The sequence below is a fragment of the Bubalus bubalis genome, chromosome 2 (genome assembly GCF_019923935.1).
Source record: "Bubalus bubalis isolate 160015118507 breed Murrah chromosome 2, NDDB_SH_1, whole genome shotgun sequence".
Lineage (NCBI taxonomy): Eukaryota > Metazoa > Chordata > Mammalia > Artiodactyla > Bovidae > Bubalus > Bubalus bubalis.
The window spans coordinates 156,438,110-156,463,368 of NC_059158.1; the positions used below are offsets into that span (position 1 = coordinate 156,438,110).

A 25,259-nucleotide genomic window follows, 5' to 3' on the forward strand; every position below is an offset into this window, starting at 1 on the left:
ATTGTCTAGACTTGCTAGCTCAGGTCAGGGCAGCCTTGTGGCTTGTATAGTTCACATCCAGCCTTATACGGAACCTATAGATCACAGGGTCACTTTGTGTCACTCAAGAAAAAAAAAATTATTCTACTAATGGCAGAGGGCTACTCTGTGGTGTCAGTTCTTGATGTCATACTCAAAGAATAATATTAACTAGTTGGAGCTTAATGAGATAAGCTGAGGAAGAAAGAAATTGTCATGGAAATTTTCAGTAAAAGATAACATGGAGAATACTTGTGTAGGTAGCAGGGAGGTAGGAGGGATGAGGGATGTGATAGCCTTCTTCAGATACTTAGCGGGTTATCATATGAAGCAGGAGCTAGACTCTGCTTCCTGCCAGGGGGTAAATTGGAACCAACAAGTGGTCGTTTTGTTCACAATGAAGAATTATTTTATCAACAAGGATTACTGTCTCCATATGGATTGGTTCCTTGTGAGATGGTCCAGTCCCCATTCCTGTAAGTTTCTAAGCAGAGTCTCCATCAGTCAGATGTGGGGAAGGCAAGTCCTTCATCATGTGGGTTGCCAAACTAGATGAATACTTTTGTTTTCAACTCAAATATTCTAGGAATCTATGAATATATTCCTTTTTAAGAATATTTTCTTCGGTTATTAGCATTTTTTTTTTACAGAGAATCTACACTTAGGCCCTGGTTTTCACTGTGTGGAAGAGAAGTGGAGGAGAAAGGAGAGGAAATGGAGCCTTAGTTGAGTTTCCCACAAGTGTAGTGTTGTGTGAGAGCAGACGCTCGGGACCCCATCCTTCCTTCTTTAAATATCCCAGTTGGTTCTATCAAAGACATCCAAATAAAAACTTGCAGATACATTGGAAGTAATCTCTTTTTTAGTTTCCCACTGTGCTGATATGGTCTCTTGTATGGGACTTGTTAGAATATATACATTCTGTGCTTGGTACACTTGGCGATAGACAGGGAGGCCTGGTATGCTGCAGTCCATGGGGTCGCAAAGAGTCGGACATGACTGAGCGACTGAACTGAAGACATTACTTAGCCAAGAGTAGGCACTAAGTTAATACTCCTTGAACTGAAAAGGTAATCATTCTATCATGACATCTGTAGAGGATTTTGATGGCAAGATGTTGATATCATCGGTTTTTTTGTGGAGGAGATGGGAATATGCATAGCTAACATTGATGGAAGTTAGCTGTGGCCTCTGAGAAAAATACAAAGTGTTTGAGAGGTTAGGGAGAGGAGGGAGGGCTTAGTAAAGCAGATCTGAAATGGACTGCTTGTCAGTTTGCTGATTCTTGAGGATGGGTTCGAAGCTTGAGAGCCCAAGCTTGAGAAGCTTGGGAGAGAGTTTTGGGGAGAGCATTCCAGTGAGGAGAAATTGTACATGGAAAAAGCTACTGGGGCAGGAAAGCACAAGACTTGCCTGTGAATAATGATCTGCTCTACCAAGGCTGAGAAAGAGGTACCTGTGGAGGTTTTTATGGAAGAGAGTGACATAGTCAGCTCTCAGAACAGGGGACACCATGATGGAACAGGGCAGATAGAATGTGAAAAATGGCATAAAAGTAGAATTTGTAGAGCTTGATGAACACTTGAAGTTGAAGGACAGTAGGCAGGCCTTATCAACAACTTTCGGACTTCTCATTTGGAAGTGATGTTTGTAGAAGGAAGGGAGTACAGGTGGAGAAGAGGGGAGTGATACTAAAGTTAGTTTTGGTCATGGACAGTTTGAAATACCTGAGGTATAACTGTACAAGTTATCTACCAACTAGTAGGCTGTGTAAGTCTAGATCTTAGGAGTTTTAAAGCTGAATATACAGATTTTTGATTCATCAGCTCATGGGACTGGATGAAAGAAATTGTCACCAAAGTAGAGTTCTTTGAGAGGAGGAGAGAAAGGCCAAGAGCAGAATTTCAAGATTGGAAGACAAGAAGAGCTGGGGGAATAGTGGTCCACAAAGGTAGAATAACCAGAGGAGAGTGTTACTTCTGAAGCCAAAGAAGGAGAAAGTGTAGAGAAAGAGGGATGGTCAGATGCTACTGAAAGGTCAAACAGATAGAATGGAAACTAAGAGTTTGGCAACTTGGAGATCACAGGGCACTTGAGAGTAGTTTCAGGAAGGAAATGGCTACGTAGCTGGTTTAGATTGAAGAATAATTGTGTTCTAAGTGGTGAAACAAGAAGATTATTTCATGAAATTTAAAGATGAAGGAAAAGAAGGTTACAGATAGTAATTTATGGAGAGAGGGCAAAGAAAAATTTTGTTTAGAGTTAGGTATAAATTCAGAGGAGGAGGAAAGTTGAAGGAAAAAGAGCATATAACAAAGTTCCCAAAGAGCTACAGTAAATGTGATCAAATGCAGTGTAGCCTTCAAGTGGATAGAGGGGTATTTAATATCCGAAACAGGGAGAAAGTGGATAGCAATCTTACAAGTATTCAGTTGTGCTGTGAAAATCCTCACATGTTGGACACATACTAACACAAACATCTCTCTTACTAGGCGGCAGCAGTTGCCCTCTCCTCCCTGATTCATGCTTTGGATGAATTAGACATGGTGGCCGTGGTTCGATATGTTTACAACGAAAGAGCTAATCCTCAAGTTGGCGTGGCTTTTCCTTTGATCAAGGACGCATATGAGGTAGAACCTGCAAGTCATTTATTCATATTAATTTTTTCCCTTCAGTTGCTTTATTCTAAACAGTGTTTTTCAACTGTTCATGTGCATGGGAGGTACTGAGGGGATCTGGTTAAAATGCACATTCTGATTCTGTAGCTCTGGGGAGGGGGGTTGCCTGAAATTCTGCATTTCTCACCCACTCCCACCTAATGCTGAGACTGCTGGTCTGGGAATCACACTTTCAGTTGCAGTGAAAGAACATAAATTACAACAGTGTACAAGGAGCTTCCTAATAAAACAACTAGTAAAGGTTGACTATGACTTACCGTTTGCCCAATCCAGTGACTTCCTCTCCATTCTCATCCTTCTGATGTCTCAGAACCTCAAGGGAATACAGATTACTTCCCTTTTTACAATAGTCTTTACTATGGATAACGGCTGAGGGTGTGATTTTCTTGTGATCCTGCTGAATTTACATTTTTTAGGGCTGTCCTGTTGAAAATACAGATCTGGATTCCTTGCCATTTCCTGTGTCTCAGAGAACTCACTGTGGCAGAAATGGAAGAGAAGGCAGGTATCCTGACTTCCACGTCAGCCTGCCAGTCACCTTGACTCTTCTCATCTGTTGTGTTAGTCATGCGTTTTGTAGATATTTGATAGTCTTTCTTTGAGCATTTCTTTTATATTTACTATTTTTGTACTGTTTGGAGTTCTGTACAGCTAATCACAGGGCTTCCCAGGTGACTCAGTGGTAAAGAAACCACCTGCCAAGCAGGAGCCACGAATTCAGTCCCTGGGTCAGGAAGGTGCCCTGGAGAAGGAAGTGGCTACCCACTCCAGTATTCTTGCCTGGGAAACCCCATGGACAGAGGAGCCTGGCGGGCTACAGTCCATGGGGTCGCAGGAGTCAGACACGACTGAAACAGCAGCGGCTCATAGCAGAGATCAGAACACGCCGCTCTCCATGTCCTGTACTTTTGCCGTCTAATTTTTAAAATCCTTCTGTTGAGCCATTTTCATAGCATTTGGGATCAGCTTTAAATTTTTCCATTAATTCAGTTGTCTCTGTTTTTATCTCCGCTGTTTCTCATTAGTGTTTAGTGTACATACAGCTGCCTTTCATGGAAGATTTGCGCCAGTACATGTTTCCATCCTTGAAAAATAATAGGAAATGCACTCCCACAGGTGAGTTTATTTCCATTTTGCTCACTGATTTGCTCTAAACGCAGACTGGGGGAAACCACCTGTCTTTAGTCGTGTTTGAGGGCTAGGATTTCACAGGGTGGGATTATAGTTGACCCTTGCACACTGAAGAGGTTTGGGGCACTACTCCCCCAGTTGAAAATCCATGTATAACTCTACAGGGCCCTCAGTATTCACAGATCTGTATCTGTGGATTCAACCAATCTCAGATTGTATAGAAATGTACATATTTACTTGTAATCCACATGTAAGTGGATCTGAGCAATTCAAACCCATGTTGCTCAAGAGTCAACTGTAGTTGGTTTCCAATCACAGCGGTATACAGTAATGATGAAAGGTGATTTTTTTCCCCAGTAGTAGGGATAGGTTTGCTCCAAACATTCTCCAGCATCCCCCTTCTGACTTAGAGGTTGTATCTAGGGAGCAGTTTAATGGAAATGGATGTACATTCTCTAATTATGAGCAAAGGGTTTGTCCTTCAGTGCAGTGAATTCACACATGGTATCAAACTTTGACTAGTGTCCTACATAAAATATGATGTAACTTTAACCATACTTTTCTCTTTGCCCTTTCTTCCTAGTTCACATTTTCAGTCCAAGTCCTGTTGCTCTTTATTGCCAGGAGTTACTGGGAGCTTAATGAGAAGAGGCCTTTATTAAGCATCTGGCTGCAGATGTCAGGATGCTATACACAGTGATTCTCACACACATAGATCCTGTCTTCCGTAAATCTCACAGTTTAAGACAATTATCATAGATTTAATAGTGGGCTGAAATAGAGAACATACCAAAAAGAACACAGAATGATGAATAGATGTTTTAGTTGACAGCTTTAAATCTGCCTTGGTGTAGGATGAGGGAGCTGTGAGGTGAGTTCAGAACTGGGTGCTCTCTGTATGTTGGGAGCAGGGTGTAGGAGAAGAGCCAATAATCAAATCCGCCATGTGGAGTCAGGCATGGACTTGAATGTGTAGAAGATGCCAGTGTATTATAATATTCCGTCTTTTCCTCTTGATAATTCCAAACTTTAAATGAGAAGAACATTTAAAAAAGAGAACTTTGTTGAGAGAGAACCTAATAGATACAAATCACTCAGGATCTAAAACATTATTTTTCAATCCGTTGATTTATTTCCTGTGAGTTGACACTTTTGTTTGCATTTGCTCCATTGGAAAAATAGATCATTAAAGCTGTTTGACATATTTCCCAAGTCAACATTTATGTAAGGGTGTGTGATGCCAGCGTGGTCTGGCCTGATACTAGCCTGGAGTAGCAGATGGAAATCACTGAATATTCACCCACACAGTTTCCACCTCCTTCTTACTGCCGAGTGGACCCTGCAGTCGTCAGTATGAGATGGTGCCTGAAGCCTCCGTTAGAAAGTGAAAAAATGGAACAGAAATGTCTCATGATAAATGTCTGTATGCTCATTCCTTTTGTAGTAGCTGTCTGAAAGGGATGTTTGAAAGATGAAGAACAGAAGTATAATAAACTTTAAGGAGCTGCATACTCTTTTCCGCCTTTTTGCCTAGTGGCTGTGAATGATCCCAGAATAGCACTTCAGCTTTTTAACAGCTGAACTGCCATATGAATCAGCAGAATGAAAGTTCCTTGTGGTAGTTTAGGTAGAAGCATTTTGGGGAGAGTTGCTTTGGGCTGTGCCATTTTTATTGACTTTGTAGATTTTTACTGGGAAGAGCTTGCTTTCTATCTGGTATCTGACCGACGTAAAGAAGAGGACACCAAGTTTCTGTTCTCAAAGATCCTTAGAATTTGCCTGGAGTGGGGTAAGACATGTATGCAGGACATTTTTCCAAAGAAGACATACATATGAATGGCCTGCAGACACATGAAAAGATGCTTGACATCACTAATCATCAGGGAAATGCAAGTTAGAACCACATCTGTCAGAATAACTATCATCAAAATGACAACAAATAACATGCTTGTGAGGATGTGGAGGAAAGGGAAACCCAGGGCACTGTTGTTAGAATGTAAATTGGTGCCGCTTCTATGGAAAACAGTATGAAAATTTCTCAAAAAATTAAATTTTTACCATACTATCCAGCACTTCTGATTCTGAATATTTTCCCACAGAAAACATAAACACTAACTCAGAAAGATATATGTATGCCTATGTTCATTGCTGCATTATTTACTGCAGCCAAGATATGGGAGCAACTTAAATGTCCATCAGTCAGTGAATGAACAAAGAAGATGTGATACACACACACACACACACACAGAGTGGAGTATTACTCATCTATAAAAAATAACTATATCTTGCCATTTGCAGCATGGATGAACCTAGAAGGTATTGGGTGGGTTTTTTGGTTACATTTTATGGAAAAACCTGAACAAACTTACTGGCCAACCCAGTATTATTCCAGGTGAAATAAGTCAGAGAAAGAGAAATACGGTATGATTTCACTTAAATGTGGAATCTAAAAAACAAATGAGCAAACAAAACAGAAACAGACTCAGATACAGAGAACAAACTGGGGGTTGCTAGAGGGAAGTAGAATAAGAGGATGAGTGTAATAGGTAAGAGTGATCAGAGGTAAAAACCTTTAGTTATGAAATAAGTCACAGGGATAAAACACTTTTTACATTGCAAATATAGTCAGTCAGTTCAGTCACTCAGTTGTGTCCGACTCTTTGCAACCCCATGGACTGCAGCATGCCAGGTTTCCGTGTTCATCACCAACTCCTCGAGCTTGTTCAAACTCATGTCCATCGAGTTGGTGTTGCCGTCCAACCATCTCGTCCTCTGTCATCCCCTTCTCCTCTTGCCTTCAATCAGTCAAGCATCAGGGTCTTTTCCAGTGAGTCAGTTCTTCACATCAGGTGGCCAAAGTATTGGAGCTTCAGCTTCAGCATCAATCCTTCCAATGAATATTCAGGACTGATTTCCTTTAGGATTGACCGGTTGGATCTCCTTGCAGTCCAAGGGACTCTGAAGAGTCTTCTCCAACACCACAGTTCAAAACCATCAATTCTTCGGTGCTCAGCTTTCTTTATGGTCCAACCCTCACATCCATACAGGACTACTAGAATATAGTCAATCATATTGTAATAACTTTGCATGGTGACAGATGGTAACTAGATTTATTATGTTGGTGATTTTGTAATGTTTAGAAATACTGAATCACTACATTATACACCTGGAGCTAATGAAATGTTGTAGATCAATTCTACTTCAATTAAAAATAGATATGCATGCAAGTCTATGTGATTAATGCCATGAGATTTGTAAAAGGAAAGAACTCTATCTGCCTTGAGAGCTTGTAAAAGAATCCACTCCCTCTGGTCCAGTGACGTCTTCCTGTTAAGTTGGTATACTCCAATGCAGGTTATGTTAAATCCTTATAAAGCTGATGTTTCGTTACCAAAGGAATGTTTTTCTCCTTTGCCAGTTACTAGTTTTTTTAATGTCAACTCAAGGGCTTCCCTGGTGGCTCAGACAGTAAGGAGTCTTGCTGCAGTGCAGGAGCCCTGGGCTCAATCCCTGAGTGGGGACGATCCCCTGGAGAAGGAACTGGCACTGTAGTATTCTTGTCTAGAGAATTCCATGGGCAGAGAGGCCTGGTGGGCTACAGTTCATTGGATCTCAAAGAGTCAGACACAACTGAGTGACTGACACTTCACTTTTTCCACAAATACCCAATATTTTGAATTACCATATGGAAGGTGGGTTTTGACTGGTGCATTCCTCTAGAGCACTTTTGATAAGATAACCCGTTGTCAGAAGTTCATCAATTAGTAGACCTTGGAAGTACCTAAGAGAACAGCTATTCTAAATAGCTCTCTTTGCCAATAAGAAAACTGAGGCTAAGGTTAAATGACTTACGTAACTGGAAAATGCTTTTGGCAGGGCCAGGACTGTCTATCCTGCCAATGTTGCTGTGAACATCTATGAATGGAAGGCATTTGTTTGGGAGACTAATGGAACTAATCATTGTTTCTTTTTGCTGCTTTGTTCATCCTTGTGTTAGAGGCACAGTTGAGTGCTGTTGATGCTTTGATTGACTCCATGAGCTTGGTGCAGAAAGATGAAGAGGAGGGCAGCATTGAAGACTTATTTCCAACCAGCAAAATCCCAAATCCTCAATTCCAGAGACTGTTTCAGGTGAGAGAGGAAAGATGAACCAATCACAGACTTTTTTTTAGATGAAAGAGAGCAGAGTGAAAAGTTAGGGCAATTGGCTGGTCCAAGTCAAATCAAGAGCTCAGTTGCTCTGTTTAATGAAAGATTAACACCTTTCTCTTCCTACTGAAAAGCGATTAAAAAAATACTCTGAATTTTTAGAAAGAAAGAAGTAAATTTCTGATATTCCTAAATATTTTTTTCTGAGAGAAGGCTAGATTTTTGGTTTTGTGTCTTAAATAGGAGGGCAAAATAAAAAGCAGATTCTTCTGTTATATATATAAATATATTTATTTATATATATATAAGTATATATATATATATTTTAACAGTTTCCTCCTATGTTTTATGTGAATGAGACTTTTCATTGTTTTTTAATATTCAAATAGTAGGGGATTTTTTAGGGACTGTGTAGTATATAACCTTGACTTCCCTGGTAGCTCAGATGGTAAAGCGTCTGCCTGCAATGCGGGAGACCTGGGTTCAATCCCTGGGTCGGGAAGATCTCTTGGAGAAGGAAATGGCAACCCGCTCCAGTATTCTTGCCGGGAAAATCCCATGGATGGAGGAACCTGGTAGGCTACAGTCCATGGGGTCGCAAAGAGTCAGACATGACTGAGGAGAAGTGTTAGAAGTCAGATAGAGAGGTTATAGTATGAACTTATTAAACAGTAACTAAAGAAAAATTTAAATTTCTGAATCTTGGTCCAAGGGAATTAGAAGATGGAGATTGAATTAAAGGAAACTGGGAACTTGATCGGAGAAGGCAGTGGCACCCCACTCCAGTACTCTTGCCTGGAAAATCCCATGGACGGAGGAGCCTGGTAGGCTGCAGTCCATGGGGTCACTAAGAGTCGGGCACGACTGAGCGACTTCACTTTCACTTTTCACTTTCATGCATTGGAGAAGGAAATGGCAACCCACTCCAGTGTTCTTGCCTGGAGAATCCCAGGGACAGAGGAGCCTGGTAGGCTACCGTCTATGGGGTTGCACAGAGTTGGACACGACTGAAGCGACTTAGCAGCAGCAGCAGCAGGGAACTTGATAAGGGAGCTGACTTATACGATGGAAGGGGAGGGATGGACCACTGATGAAGGTTGGTCCCGGTCCTGGAATAACCTGGTGACAGCAGGACATAGGCATCTCTGAACCCACAGAGGTGTGAAAAGTCACCAGCAGCTTCTCTAGGCAGACTTTTCCCCGAAGGGGAGTGGAGGGCCTACTCTTAGGACAGGTGGGGAGAGGCAAGGAGGTGGGAATGGAGGCTTCATATTGGGGGTCCACTGATTGCGCCTTTGACTCATTTCTCAAAGCATCCTTAACTAACTCAAGTCCATGTTAGGGCCTGTTATGATTTTATGGGCTCTTCTACTCAAAAGAAGCTGCCTAGTTTTTTGATACTACGTGGTTTCCTTTAAACTTCCTTTAAAAAAGTCTTTTGTTTAAAATCAGTACTGTGAAGCTTAACAGGTCAAGATCTGACTCAGTAAGTACTTTTGTATTCTAAGTATAATCAAGTATAAATTACTTGTATAAATTCCTTTGCTGTCTTTGACAAGTGGACTTCAAGACCTGCTGTTCTTGACAAATGGCCATTGCCACTTGACAGAGAAGGGAGGAACAGATTAGTCGGTATGGAAAGCTTGCAAAAACAGGTCACGGTGAAAAATAGAAACTTCTAATACTTGGTAGATTTATCAAGGGTGGGTACTGACCAGATGCAAGCCATAAATGCAGGCATTGTTATCTTTTAAAGCTTTAAGAACTGGCAACTTTGATTTTTACAACCTACTAACTTTGTTTTCTTTTGTGGGGGTGAGTTTTTAATATGGCTTATCTGTATAAAGAAGTATCATTACTGGGGTATTTATAAATTGAATTCACTTTTTATACAACAAACATTGGGTACTCCTAGTGTATGAAGGCAATGGCACCCCACTTCAGTACTCTTGCCTGGAAAATCCCATGGATGGAGGAGCCTGGTAGGCTGCAGTCCATGGGGTCACTAAGAGTCGGACACGACTGAGCTACTTCCCTTTCACTTTTCACTTTCATGCATTGGAGAAGGAAATGGTAACCCACTCCAGTGTTCTTGCCTGGAGAATCCCAGGGACTGGGGAGCCTGGTGGGCTTCCGTCTATGGAGTCGCACAGAGTTGGACACGACTGAACCAACTTAGCAGCAGCAGCAGCAGTGTATGATGTGCTGGAGATACTGGAAGCTCACTACCTGAAAGGACTCCTCCAGGGGAATGAAAGGGAATAGAGATAAGAGAGGAATAGAGAGTAGAGTAGTAAAATTCATAGGCTCAACAGTGATGGGGTACAAAATGCTGTGGGAATAAGAGGAAAGAGAGATTCTTGCAAGTGAGTGACTTAGGAAGATTTCATGAAGGAGTAAAGCTGATGGGTGATGTGACGAGAGCATGCCAGGCAAAAGTAGTAGCACATGGGAAAACCAGAAAACACAAGAAGTGTGATGTATTTACACAAAGAGTTCCATTTGGCTGGGAAATGGGCTCTATGGGAAAACGATGGGAAAGGTGGCAGGTAGCAGGCAGGTCATGAAGAACCAGTAATTTGGGTTTCTATCCCATAGGCAGTGGGAAATCAGTAAAGGCTGTTGTCAGTAGGCAGGTGACGAGAATTTTAGAAAATAGGTCTGATGGTGGCACAGGAGATGGGCTAGAGACCAGTTAGGAAACCTGCAGTGTCCCCTAGGAAGACTTGAGTTACAGCAGTGACAGAGAGTAGAGAAGAGAAAATTTAGAAGCTAGAGTGGATAGACTTTAAGGGATTGGGTGGTGGCTGATGAGAAATAGAAATTGAAGAAAACAGAATCCTAACTTGGACCACTGGAGGGGTGATGTCACCATGAATTAGGATAAGGAATATAGAGCGAACAGATAGAAAAGGTAGTTCATGTATTCTTGCAGGTGTTCAATTTGAGTTATCTGTCGGCTATTCCAGTACAGACACTCGGGTTGAAGCTGGAAATAGGGGTGCAAAGCCCAGGAGAGCCTTCAGGACTAAATGTCTATACATTTGAGAGCCCTCCTCATTTAGATAGAAACAGAAGTGAATGAGGTCACCTGGGAGAGTGTTGAGTGACAAGGGCAGAGAACAAAGTCCTGAACACCGGTGTGACTGGACAATTAGGGAGAGACAGAAAGGCTGCTAATCAGTGTTCCTACTTCCCTGCATCCTGCCGCCCCCCACAAGCTCAGAGAGGTAGAAAGAACTAGAAGGGTGTTGGAGTCAGACGTTGCGCAGTGGTGAAGAGAGCTGAGCCTGGCAAAGGGCCTCTGGGGTTTGTAGTGATGTCTGATGACTTCAAGTACCCTGTGGCAGTGGAGTGATGGGGCAGGAGCCAGGTTACAGAGCCTGGAGGAGAAAGCCGCACTGATGAACGGGAAGAGAGAGAGAGGAACCAGGAAGCTACAGGAGGAGGTAGGACCCAGGAAGACTTTTCTTTTTTTTTTCTTACATGTATACCTGTGGCGGATTCATTTGATATTTGGCAAAACTAATACAATTATGTAAAGTTTAAAAATAAAATAAAATTAAAAAAAAAATGTCTTATAACTAAGGGTGAATGAGCTGGGAGTAGAGGGCAAAAGGGAGGAGAGGTTAACCATCAACTCGTTGGCAGGAGGAGTTTTAATTCTAACTTTAGAAAGAAATGCTGAAAAATATCCTTTGTCAAGTGTACAGTTACTACTGCCTTTTAAATAATTGATACCTGGTTGCTAAAATCAACATATTAGTAACTTATGAGCTAGCCATGTGGCCTGAAGTTTTTATTTTTTATTCCTCTAGTCTTTTTCAAATTGTAAAAGTCACATAAAGGAAAATAGTTGCTTAAAGGAGAAATTAAGTAGACTGCGGACTGGACTGAGATCTCAGCGTCTTGGCTACTGAAAAGTATGATTTTCTCATAACCTGTTTTTTTTTTAATAAATTGAAATTTTTTTATTGAATTTTTACCCCACTGAGCCTTATTTAAAATGTGACCTTTGAGAAAACATGAGAGTTTGATGGTTTTGAATATCTCTTGTGGGTTCCTTATTACTGACTTAAGGATAATGATACTATTTGAAAGAATTGCCTAGAATTCACAGTTCTTTCCCCTAAAATGTCACTTGACTATCACAGATAGAATCTCCTAGAGTATTTGAGAGGTAGTGTGCTGTGTTGGGTATTGGATTTCTGCTTACTTCTTTTGGGCTTTCTAAATTGTTTTAGATATTTTAATGACTGACCTGAGGCAGAGTGTGGTGAATTATAAATTATTCATGAGAAGGTCAGGGTAGATTCACAGAGTTTGAGATCTTTTTTGGTTTCCCCTTTTGCTGTGTATTAAACAGGCCCAATGTCATTGATGTGCCAGGGAAAGTAATTAGGAAAAAGGAAATCAGGATTCTGAAACAATGAATTTACCAGGAGAAGGAAGGCTTGGGGTTGGTCTATTGAAATCAGGGAGCAGTACATGAAATTTCTAGAGGAGATTGGTATTTAATTCCTACCTCGGGGTTTTCTTAATTTGTAGAACATTGACTCTGATGATATTTACTACTTAAGCCCAAGTATCTTTTTTTTTAGAACTAAGAAGTCTAGCTTCCATTTTCAACAGGGTAGGAAAACAATACATATATACCTTGTGGTATGAAACAGTAATTTTAAAATAGTAGGAGCTATTCAGTTCCCTGGGTTTTTTCTTCAGTTACTAACATATAAATTGTTTTAAAAAGTGGGAATAGGAGTTTTGTTCTCCAGCCTAATTTTGTAATTATCCTCTAGCAAGGGGAATAAAACATCAGTATATTCATAAGTTTCACTTTTTCTCTTTTTTTTCCTAAATGGTTACTTCATTCTTTGATGACGTTCCTGCGTTCCTTTTAGAGTATTTATTTTTCTGGGCTTTGCCAAAGCCTGGCTTCCTAGTCTGAGAGCAGTTATCAGTGATAGAATAGAAGCAGCCTGCTGTCCGGGGTTTCCACTTGTGTGAGCAGTGGAGAACCTGTCCTGGCCTTGACCTTGGCCCCACTCCTGGTGCAGCTTCCTGAAACCTCTGTCAGCAACTGGAGTTCTGAGGAAGAGCACCGTATTCACTCAGCCAGTATCTGTTAGGTGCTTATCATGTTGAGGCGCCATTTTCAGCACTTGGGATTCAGCAGTAAATAAGACCAGCAGTGTTTCTACTTTCAGGGGGAAAGTGGAGGTAATAAATGAACTAAAATGTTGATAAGGTAATTTTAGATAATGATAAATACTACACAAAATATAACATCAGGTTCACGATAGAGAATGACTGGGTGGTAAAATGAGGATAAAGTTCTCCTTCATATAGTGTCAGGGGAGGCCTCTCAGAAGAGGTGATAAGTGAGCAAAGAACAGAATGATTTTAAAAGGGCCAGCTCCATTGAGATCTAAGGGAAGGCAGAAGAGGCCGAGGAAGCCATACGCATGGGACCTAAAATCTGCAGAGAGCTGGTCTTTGAGTGGAGAAGGAGGAGCCCAGGCTAGTTGGGTTGTGGTGAGTAAGGAGGAGAGAGGCAGTCAGCAGCTCTATTATGGTTGACTCCAGACAGGAGAGCCATGAGAGTGGACATGGGGAGACCAGTTAGAAAGGGGTTGTGGTAGCCCATGTGAGAGGTAAAGGTGCCTGGACAAGAGTGCTGTGGTAGAGATGGACGGAAGTGAGTGGATGACTTGGGGAGGTTTGAGAGAGACCTCTGGTGTCATCTCTTGCACAGTATTCCTGGGACTCACTGAGCACCTACCCTTTAGCACCTGATTCATCCAGCTCGTGTTGTTTTCTAAGATGGTGCAAGGGAGAAAGCACAGCGTGCTGAAGGGAGGTAAAAGGATTATAGCTGAAAGGTTATACTCCCAAACTATCAGAGGCTGAGGAAATCCCGTATATCTTCCATGGAGCCAGAGCAGCAGACTCTTTTTGTGGGATGAGGCTCTTTTCCAGGAGGGCTTCAGCTGACGGTGCTGCTAGGCTGGGGTCTGTTTTATGGTTGCTTTTAGACATTACCACCGTCCTGCTAACCAGGGCAGTTCTGGGTCGGCCCGCTTTGCTTTCTTTCACTAGTGGTAGGAATCTTGTAGGCCTCCCAAGCTAAAGATGGAGGATCACTGGAAAGCTGTGTGGTGTCCATGTCTGCATTTCACAATCCTTACTCCTCTTCCACAGTGTCTGCTGCACAGAGCTCTCCATCCCCAGGAGCCTCTGCCCCCCATTCAGCAACACATTTTGAGTATGCTGGATCCCCCCACCGAGGTGACAGCTAAATGTCAGGTTCCTCTCTCCAAAATAAAGACCCTCTTCCCTCTGACGGAGGTCATCAAGAAAAAGAACCAAGTGACTGGTCAGGACATTTTCCAAGATAAGTAAGTACTCAATGGAGTTGTGTGTGAGGTTGAAGCACAGAAGACTGGTGGTGGTCTTGGAGGGGCTCTGTCATTAAGGATTGCAACCTGGGTTTATAGAATCACAAAAGTGGGAGAAAGAAAACTCTTGCTATTTGAGCCTTGCATTGGAAATCCAGCGTGGATACGTTTTATCCTGCTTGTGCATCTAGAAATTAGAGCTACCTTTGGGGCTATTGACTTTTTGATCCACATCAGATTCTTCGTGAATTTTATATATATATGTATAGGAAGATAAACGATCTTTGAACATCTGCAACTAAATTTTACCATTTTTAAAGTAAGGTACTGGGGATGAGAGGCAAGGGGTGAAAATCATCAAGTTTTTCATTTTGGAGGTAGGCTCTCAGGAGAATGTCAGTGAGATTTTTGGAAGGAAAGTTGGGAGGAGAATGAGAAACCTGGCCATCTGCAGCTGTGCTCTTACTGTGTTGATGTGCTTAGTTATACCATTAGTGAGGTAGTTACAGTTTAAGGATTGTAAAATGGTTTTCATGCCCTTAGATCAAGCTTGCAGGTAGCTATTAAGTGTTTTTTCCTGCACATCAGAGTCTGTTTAGAATTATATAAGTTTCCATTCAAAGCAGAACACAAACAAACCTTAAGCTGTTCTTATCCAGAATTATTTGGGTGTATGACATTGATTTCACCAGGTTTTGGTCTGATTATTGGTAACTTTTCCCCCCAGATCAAAATGATCTACTCATTTTTGTAGGTTGTATGCTGAGATCCTATTTTAGATCACATTTTTTTTTTCCTTTTTCTTTGATTTCTTTCCCACAGCTGTGTCATTATTGACAAAATAAAGTTTTTATTTGTTAGTACCTGATTGGAACAGTATTGAGTAATTTCCAGAAATCTTCACAGGGTTCTGTAAAGTGTTAATTCAGTGAATTATCTTCCAAGTTAAAAAGACATCTTTGCATTTTCTATGGCTTTTAGAGGCTACTACCCCAAGCTTTGTCAGAATTGGAAAAAAAAAGAATTCGTAGGGTTTAAAGATTCTATCATGTGCATTTCTAACACATCTGGAGAATTTTATGTTTCTCTTTAGTTTGTTGTGCCTTTTTCTACATCGGAAGATTGTCGCTAAAAACCCTCTTTCCCTCTGCTACCTTCAGCTACCTCTGGATTCCTCATGTCTCAGAGCAGTCAATAAAACTCTGAGTCCTTTTCTTCCCACGACAGCCTTGCTGTTGTCTCCCAACAGTCATATGGCTGTTCTCTCTCTGTTTTAAAGCTCTCTTTCATGATCTTGATTAACCTCCTGTGTCGTGGGAAAGAAATTGGCCATTTCCCCCTCCTCTTGTTGATTAAAATGTAAATTAGCTGGTTAAAAAAAAAAAATACCACTGAGACCCAGACCCTGAAGACTGTTGTTCTGTGATTTGATCCCTGCTTGTTCTTTGCTCCCATAAAGGTTCAGTTTGCCACACAGCCAAGTGAGCTGCCTGGGACCAGAGAATAATCTTGCTCATACACACCTACTCACACTCCACTGCTCTAGTCTTCCTTCTCAGAAATCTTAGTTTTTAAGAATTGCAGAAACGACACATTTAACAAGTATTTATCAAGCACCTCGTATATTCAAGAATGACTCAGTCCCTTCTGCAAGGTTCTAGAGACTTTCAGTTTTTATGATTAAACCCCAATCAGCTTTAGAGGTGGTCTCCCTAAGGAAAAGAGAGATTGCTTACAAAAAGCTATAATTTTGTGTATATTCAACGTCCCTGTATCCAGGGTACATATTTCCATGATGATGATGGTGATTTCATAGAGAAAATAGAAGCCCATAATAGGTCAGAACACCTCGGTTTTCCAGCCCATCTTACCGAAAAACATACCTATCTGCCTTTACTTCCTTTCTTCCTGTCTCAGTGGAGGAGGATGCCACATCCTGTCCCAAGTTAACCCTTTAACCTGTGTCCTAGGCTGCCATCTTCCATCCTGCCTGGTACCTTTCAGTCCGCTAATAATTGCTTCCTTCCTTCCATCCTTCAGTAATTTTCAGCTTCTCCCTCTGTACCAACCCCCTTCCCTCCACACATTAACATTTTATTTCTTTCCTCTAAAAGAAAATGAAATAATCCTCTCAGTTTCCTCCCTCTAATTACTACCTGTTATCATCTTCTTTCCTTCCACAGCCAGGCTTATTAGAAGACTAGCCCACACTGCTGCTGTTCCCAGCGCTTGTTGGCCCAGGCCGATGCCTCCACCTGCCCCTGGTCTCCTGAAAGACACTCGCTGCTAGGTTTACTTCAGCTTGGCAGTCCTTTTCTTACTTGACCTCTTTGTAACACTTGACGTTGTCAGTTATTCTTTCCCTCTTGAAATTCATATATCTTCCTTAACTTCAGCTTCTCCAGACTTTTCTTTCTAAACCTCTGACAGCTCCCTCTCAGATTCCTCTGGGGTGGCTTTCTTTCCCCACGAGTCTTGCAGGTTGATATTTTATAGATCTCTTTCTCTGAAAGGGCTGACATTTATTGGATACAGGTATGTTCTTGGAGCTTTACGAGTATTATCTGTTTGGATCCTCCTGGCCACCCTATGAAGTAGGTTCTTTTATTTACTCCATCTTAAAGCTGAGGACCCTGAAGCTTAGAGAAGATAAGAAACTTGCTCAGGATCACAGCTGGTTAAGTGTTAGAGTGAGGATTTAAACGTGGTAGTTCAACCCCAGAGCTTACACTCTCAAGGATTATGCTGTTGCACATTCTAAGACCTTAATTATTTCACATATGGGTCTTCAAAAATAACTGAACACCTGTCTATCCTAAAATATTTCCGTCTTATCCACTGGATCTTAACTGTCTACAGATAACTCAAGGTCAATATGTCCAGAAATTACTTTATCACCTTCTTTGTCTTTCCACACTCCTTTGAGCCCCCTCTAAATATTATTATTTTCAATTTTTTAGTGAATGACACCTAATTTCTAGGGAGTCATCCCTTTTCTTCACTTTCCACATCTAATTGGTTTACCAGGTTGATTTAGATTTATCTCAAGTTCACTCCTTTCACTTCAGGTTAGTATAGTGGCTAATAGCATTGATTTTAGAGTCAGATAGATTGGATCAAAACTCAAGCATTTCTTTTTAATAGTGGTCAAAATCGTCAAGTTGCTCTGTGCCAAGCTGTGATAACAAATACCTGCCTTTTAGGAGAGTCGTTAAAAGTACAGGGTTAGCTGTGGACCCCTTACTGTGTGCTTAAGACAAAGTCAGGCCCTTTTGACTCTTGATTTTGCTCATTTGTAAGAGGACAGTTTATAATAGCTAACTCAAATGCTTGGCATCATGATTAATGGTAAGCATTTATTTAAAAAAAAAAAAAGGTTAGTTCTTACTGGCATTGCCCACTGCCATTGCTTTTATGTAGGTTTCACTTTAGCCTGCTTTACTGATATAATCCCCTTGGCCAGTTTCCCTCATTCCAGGCTTCCCCTTCCAGTTCATTCTGCAATCTGTTATCTGAGTGATTTTTTAGAAAACAAATCTGATCACATCACTCCCTTGCTTAAAATTCTCTAATGCAGTGATTCTTCATCAGTGTGTGTTTGTGTGTGATGGACCCTTTTATCTTCTAATAAAAACTATGAACCATCTCCCCAGGAAAATGCCCCAACATAATAAATTTTGCATATAGTTTTGGGTGGTCACAAATTCCTTGATGTCCTTCTTGGATGCCTGATTAAAAACCTTTGCTCTCATGGCTTTCCGTTACCTTCAGCTTCAGATCAAATTCTGTTACACAAATGAGAAAACCCAGATACACAGAAGGAAAAGAAGTATCTATCTTGCTAACTGGAGAACCACTTTCTGTCCTCATAATTTTTATGCCTACAGTTTAGATATTTCCTATGTTTATCTCTCACTACTTCCCAGCTTGTGCCTCATGCCCCAGCCCAGTACAGCCTCTCGCTGTTCTCTCAAGGGGATGCACTGCTTACCACAATATTTTGTTAATTGCCTGTTTATATATTATCTTTCTTATTTGACTGAACTTCTTGAAGGTGATGATTATGTATTCTCGTGCTGGTACTCAACCGTGTCTGACCCTCTATGACGTCAAGAACTGTAGCCCACCAGGCTCTTCTGTCCATGAGACTTTCCGGGCAAGAATACTAGAGTGGGTTGCCATTTCCTTCTCCAACCTTACAGATTATAAGAGCCTATATTCATAAAATTTGCTAATCTGCTGCAGAATACTGGGATAGGACAGATAATTTGCAATTGTCTACTTCCTAGTTTTCTGTATAATAAAAATTGCTAATGGTTACAAATTTTAGAACCTAGAGCCTAAGAGTAAATGAACTAAGGTATATGTACTTGTAAATGAGCTGCTGCTGCTGCGTCGATTTAGTCGTGTCCGACTCTGTGCGACCCCATAGACGGCAGCCCACCAGGCTTCCCGTCCCTGGGATTCTCCAGGCAAGAACACTGGAGTGGGTTGCCATTTCCTTCTCCAATGCATAAAAGTGAAAGTGAAGTCGCTCAGTCGTGTCCGACTCTAGCAACCCCATGAGCTGCAGCCTACCAGGCTCCTCCCTCCATGGGATTTTCTAGGCAAAAGTACTGGAGTGGGGTGCCATTGCCTTCTCCGTAAATGAGCTACAAGGTATATACTCATATATGAAAGAAAATGAGAAAAGGAGAGAAAGCAAGAAACTGTCTAGGGCCCCAGCATCCAGACGCAGCAGCTGTTAACACTTCTGTGTCTGCCATGACCTCGCCTGGATGATGTGTACCTTCCAGGGCTCAGCTCATTCTTAGATAACTTGGGGATGAGAGTCATTGCACTTTCCCACTTCAAATAGACATTACGAGTTTAATATATATAAATTTCCCATTAACCCTGTTAAGTGTTTCAATCTTGAGATTATTAAACGTATTTTTACTGCTTCCTGCTCTTTTCTGGACTGGCCTTTATCTGCCCAGTTCTGGAAAATTGGTATGTATGTTTTCTAATTCTTCCTTCCCTAGAATCTTATTTGGGAGGGTTGAAGCAATTCTTCCATGTGATTTGACCTTGTGTTCTCACAGAACTTAGCTTTGTATGTTTGACGCTTTTTAATACTACTGTATAAGTTAATTTGTACTTTTGGAAGAGAAAATGTGAATAGTCGATATATGCATGGTATTTTTCATCTTAGTGTTTTCCTGAGGAACAAACTGAAGGTCAGAGAGGACAGTCACTTACTAGACTCTAAACGTACAAAAATTAATACAGAGTCAGTACCTTCAAGAAGGTATAAAACTCCAGGGCTACCCAGTAGCAAAAACTGAGACTAGAGTCTGGATGTTTTTAATCTGTAGATTTTCCCTGAACCCTCTTATCTTTCTCTTGGGAAGAGCTGGCAAAGGTTAACTAAAGTGGCTGTGACTTTTTTTTTTTTTTTTTTTAAGAACTACTCAAATTCTGATAGAATTTCATGCTTCCTCAGGTTTGTGCATTTTCCCTTGTTTTCGTCAGCAAGGTTTTGTGTGTTTGTTTATTCTGCTTGAAGGAAAGAGCTCTGAATGACTCACCCCTTATCTTTTCTTTACTTCTCAAAGGGAAGAAGGCAAGTGGTAAATGGGAAAGATGTCAAGTAGTAAAACTTTTAATTCATGTTTATAAGACTGTAACGATGACTTTAGTTCTTTCATCAGGCTGGAAGGGGAGATTTATTATTGAAATATTATTGAATAAGCTAACTTCTGTCGTATTTTTCTTTGCTTTACTTTTAGGATAACCTCTTCAAGCCTTACTGTCTGGAAGTTGGGCTTTTGAATAAAAACATCCCATTTAGAATCGTAGCTCTTAGTTACTATTTTCCCTTCTCATTCAACCATTTCTTGGCAGCTTCTCTTCCCCCAGATTGACTTTTTGTCTGGGAGAAAAATCTTCATGTCTGTCTGTTCTGTAGCTTAAGTAAGATTATGGGCAGAGTCTTTGGAACTTTCTTTTCCTTTGCAATTAACCTGACCTCCTCTCGACTTTAAGGCAGACTGTTAAAGCCAGCCTGTTATTTGAGGCAAGATGTTTGATACACTTCTTTGGAGTCATCGTTCCCTTATCACACAGATGCTTTTGCATTCTCTTAGCATATTGCCCAAAACACAATTAGGTTTATAAAGGAACACATTAAAAGTTTTCTTTTGAAAGTGGTTTTTTATAGTTTAAGACTTCTTTAAGAGCACGCTCTTGCATATTTAATTAAGGATTGTGTAGTAAGTTTATAAACCTCTCACATACATGATGAAGAAGATAGGTTATTAGACACAAAGGTCTTCTATGTATCTGGAAAGCTAATATTACTAGCTATCAATTCTCAGGTAGAAACTAGCAAATAACAACCGAAGGGTAAATGGGTTTCGTGCTGAAATGTGAAGTGTCCATGACCTGTGCTTGCAGTTTCATCTTTTGAAAGGGCTTTGTGATGCGACTGCTGATTAAAGCCCGGGCCGCTGTAGTTGCTTGGTCTGTCAGGAGCTTGGAGCCTGGGAAGGGGAGGCAGCTGCTTGTAAAGGAAGACTAAGTGTGGCTACTTGTTTTTGATTCTTGAAAAATAAATTTATACTTTTCACATCAGCAGTTCTGGGTTTTGTATTGTTTGTTCTATTTTAAGGGGAGGAAAAAAACCATTTATTTCTTTTCCAGTCATGAAGAGGCACCCACCTGTAAAAAACTGAAGACTGAGGAAGAGGAAGCCCACTTTAGTATCTCCAGTCTGGCCGAAGGCAGCGTCACCTGTGTAAGCAGAGCTTCCCTGCTGTGCTCCCCTCTTTTGGGAAAGCTGGGACTTGGGGAGTTGGCATCAGTCTCTGTTAGTCCTTTGATGTAGCACTTTCTCTGGTCCTTTCAGTATATAAGCCATGTTTGTCCATCCCACACTTCTTCCTTTCTTCTTTTAATTATTGTCAGTGAATCACCTGTAGGATTATTTATATGATACGTAGTATCAATACATAGAGCACTATATACAGCATGAAACATCACTTTTGTAAAGTTTTCCTAGTGACTTCATTTTGCAGCTTTCTGTTTAGTTACAATGGTAGGATAAGTGGGGGCTTAGTGATAGGAGTCTTATCTCCTATTAGCTTTAAGAATATAAGTCTTGTTTCCTTTCTGATGTACAACTCACTAGTTTAGGATTTCTCCAAACCATGTATCCTTTGACACTTGAGATCTTTAATGGAATGGTTTTTGGAACTTGAACATATTGCCTTATTTTAAGTGACACTGTTTTGAATCAGTGGATCTTAAAAATTGTTCTTTACCACTAGCCAAATAGACTAGAAAGGGTAGCTAGTATTAGGGCGTGCCTTTTCCCCTCCTGAAAAAGCAATACTCCAGAAAAACTGAATGTCTAAAAAATTATTTGGATTTTAGTGCAATATCTTTATAGTAAAGGGAAAAAAAAGTCATGACCTTTTTTATTCTCGGAGCTCTTCTGATGCTATACTAGAGCAGACTGGAAATCCAAGTACTTTTGTACCAGCGTTTACCAGCCTTATAAGAACTCCACTGTCTTCTTCCCCTTGAGCTCAACTTAGCCCCTATTAATTAAGGTTGAGATCAGAAGACGAGAGACACGGGCATGATCAGAAAGTGCCATATAGCGTGGCAGAGACTTCTGTCTTTGAAACTCTCCCACCTAGCACTGATTTGTTTATATTTTGGGGCCATGTTTATTTTGGGCATGTTTGAATAGTCTACCAAGATTTCAGTGCCACAGGTTTGATCAGCAGCAGTCCCCAGAAAGGACAGTTCAGGGAATCAGGCTATCAGTTCCTGTGTCATCTTAGTGGGACAGATACTCTGAACTGACCCTGCACCGCAGCATCCTCCCCTTCCTAATTGGTTGGGTGTCAGGACGGACAGTAGTCTGCCTGGTAAGCTAGGCTGCCTGTTGCCTCAGGCGTCAGACTTCTGACCCCTCTGGAATGAAGTCAGTTTGTTTAAGGAGAGGTGAGTGGAAATACAGACAGAAAGCAGCCCTTTGAACATAGGAATCTGCTAGTTTTTAACAAACCACGGAACTGAAAATGAACAGGAAGGGCCTCACTTTGTCTTTGCCTGTTTTATAAGAACACACTACATTAAGTTGTCTTGTCTTGCCTGGGGTACTTCCGAAAAGAGACGTGATCTGCAGGTTTACTGTCTGTGGGTGTGTTCTAGGTTGGAAGCGTGAATCCTGCTGAGAACTTCCGTGTTCTAGTGAGGCAGAAGAAGGCCAGCTTTGAGGAAGGTAAGAGATATGCCGTGGGCTTTGCACTTAAGGAAAGGTGTTTGGTTAGGTGTGATTTAAGTCTAGACTAATAATTGTCGCCTTTTGTTACACTGTTTTATAGAATGATTTTCTTTCCTGGTAGATCTTTGTGACTGTCCCTTGTTGGTGAGCTCACCAAGGCCACAATATGAGCACAGGAAGGTTGATTTAGCACTGGTATTTTAAACAGAGAAAAGCCAATTCGGAGGTCTCCCTGTTAAGAAAACAGTGGGCTGGAATCCTGTAGCTTTTAGTTCCACTTCACTAAAGTTCTCTGGGAATAAAACATTTTTGTGTCATATCCTCCCATTTTCTGAGACGTAATTCTTGTTTGCTCCTAAGAGTTTGAGCCCCTTGACAGTAATCTCAGTAAGACCTTACTCCTGCCCTTAGATTTGATCCTTCTGAAATTGATTACATCCTCACATTTTTCTTATCAGATGCAACCTAGAATTCCATTTAGTCTTGAGTTGATACCAAAGCAACTTGAAGGGATGGATAGAGGGTCTCGGACTGACATTCATTCACTTGATTGCATTCCGGTTCCTGTTCTTTTGCCTTTAACAAGTGGCTACTGGCAATTGTAATCCTACAGCCTTGTTTATATAACAGTATTGTATTCATTATTGCTACCCAGGGTCAGGGCCTGTAAGCTGAAAAGAGGCTTGAGGTAGAGACTGAATCTGTTTTCCCCTGGGGGACAAGTACTTATCAAAGGATTTTCCCAGTAATAATTATTTTTTCAGGAAATTCTGGTACCAGTTTTGAAGCTCTAATATGTTCTGTACTTGCTCACGTGACTGCAGGATTGCTCTGTAGGGTAATTGAGACAAAAAGTGAGGTTAGGGGCCGGTGGTGGGGTTCAGAGAAGAGGGAGGCTGCTGGCACCATAGAAGTGGAAAAATTGAAGCTATTTCAGGAGAGGAGGGAATAAGGAGAAACAGGTTTAAGAGGAGAGGAAGTGAATAAATATGCATAAGGGCACAGTGTTCTACATTATATTCTCAACTCATGACTGAGGATATTCTTCAGTGTTGGTAAAACTCGGGGATGCTTGGCTTGAGTGCTCTGCCTGGGGAAGTTGGTGAGGAGGCAGAGTTTTGGGTCTGGAATTAACTTCAGGCAGAGCAGAGAAAGCTCCTGAGAACACCAGATGCCAGAGTCTAAAGAGGTCTTGCTGCAATTCATGGAGTCACAAAGAGTCGGACACGACTGAGTGACTGAACTGAACTGAACTGAAAGAGGTCTTGAGAGAGTAAATTCTTGAGAATTTGCTTATATCTTAGGAAGACACTGTTTTTCCCAAGCTAATTGGGGATAAAGCAGTCTTGTGAAAATACAGGGGCAAGTGACCCCTCAGTGGCATGTAGATGCAATGTGTGCATGCTCAGTCATGTCTGACTCTTTGTGACCCCATGGACTGTAGCCCGCCAGGCTCCTCTCTCCATGGGATTTCCCAGGCAAGACTGCTAGAGTGGGCTGTCATGTCCCCCTCTAGGGGATCTTCCTGATCCAGGGATCAAAACCTGTGTCTCCTGCATTGGCAGGCAGATTCTTTACCACTGAGCCACCTGGGAAGCCCATAGATCACAATAGGTATTATCATTATTCCCATTTTACAGGAGGAAAACCTGTAAAACTGGAAGAAATGAACTTCCCCCAAAAATCACACAGGGATTCAAATCCATGTCTCCTTCAAATACTGGATTTTTGTACTTAGCAGTACTCTTTCTCCTGATTCATAATGCCTTCCTTTCCTATGCTCTTTGTTTGTTTGTTTAAACCTTATAAGGTCAAGCATCTCAAACCTGTGCCCGTAGCTAGGATTTTGGTCAGTAGACTGTTCTTCCCTGTTGAAGGTGACTGAGTCCTGGCACGCTGCAGCATTGTGATGGTGGATGTCCCTCTGGACCTCATTCCAGAACTTGGTCAGTCAGAGATCTCCAGTGACCTCACAAAAGCAGACTTTCTGCCAAGCTGCAAAAAAGTGGGACTGCCCATTTGTTAGCAGTTAGTTCTGTCTCATGGTCCTCATTTGGCTTCCCTTTCTTGCTTCAAGCTTCAGAACTTTTGTGTCTTCATTCCTTTTCTACCTTCCGTGTTCTTCTACTTGAACATCTCTTGGTGAGCCAAGACTCACCTTGTAAGCCTGAAGAACTCGCCCAAACTTAAAGCTACCTCCCTGGTTTTGATCTTCTAGAGATCTCTGCCTTGGGCAGGGGAGGCAGAAGTCCTCCTCTCCTCTCCTGTATATCTATTTTTTAAATGGAGTGGCCAAAAATGTGATTAATAATGGGTAGTTTTACCCTTTGTTAGAACTTGGCCCTTTCACTTCTGTTATAAATCAAAGTATGGGTGTAATTCCTTTGCCCTCGAACGAATAGCAGAGTCATCCAAAACTCTCAACTCAAATAGTTTTGTGATCCTGTCCCCTTGACATGAGCAGTCAGCAGCACACTTTCTTTTCTGGTTTTTAGTGTAAGTGATGTTCCTTGTCCTAAGCTTACTGGCACAGAGCAAGTAACACCGAACCACAGGAACATGTTCATTCTGGCTGTCGATGCTTCTCTAAGAGGTCTTTAATTCTTA

General features: G+C 41.4%; 1 protein-coding gene across 4 annotated transcripts in view; it reads left to right on the plus strand.

Annotated features, from left to right (window-relative positions):
- XRCC5 (X-ray repair cross complementing 5) overlaps positions 1-25,259 on the plus strand; it is an 84,283-nt gene that overhangs the window by 26,217 nt on the left and 32,807 nt on the right. For all 4 annotated transcript variants that reach the window (XM_025278223.3, XM_006076459.4, XM_006076460.4 and 1 more), the window contains exons 11-16: positions 2,511-2,648; positions 3,722-3,812; positions 7,825-7,958; positions 14,178-14,374; positions 21,059-21,152; positions 22,580-22,649. In XM_025278223.3, coding sequence (XP_025134008.3) covers positions 2,511-2,648; positions 3,722-3,812; positions 7,825-7,958; positions 14,178-14,374; positions 21,059-21,152; positions 22,580-22,649 — 724 coding nt within the window. The remainder of the gene's footprint in view (positions 1-2,510; positions 2,649-3,721; positions 3,813-7,824; positions 7,959-14,177; positions 14,375-21,058; positions 21,153-22,579; positions 22,650-25,259) is intronic.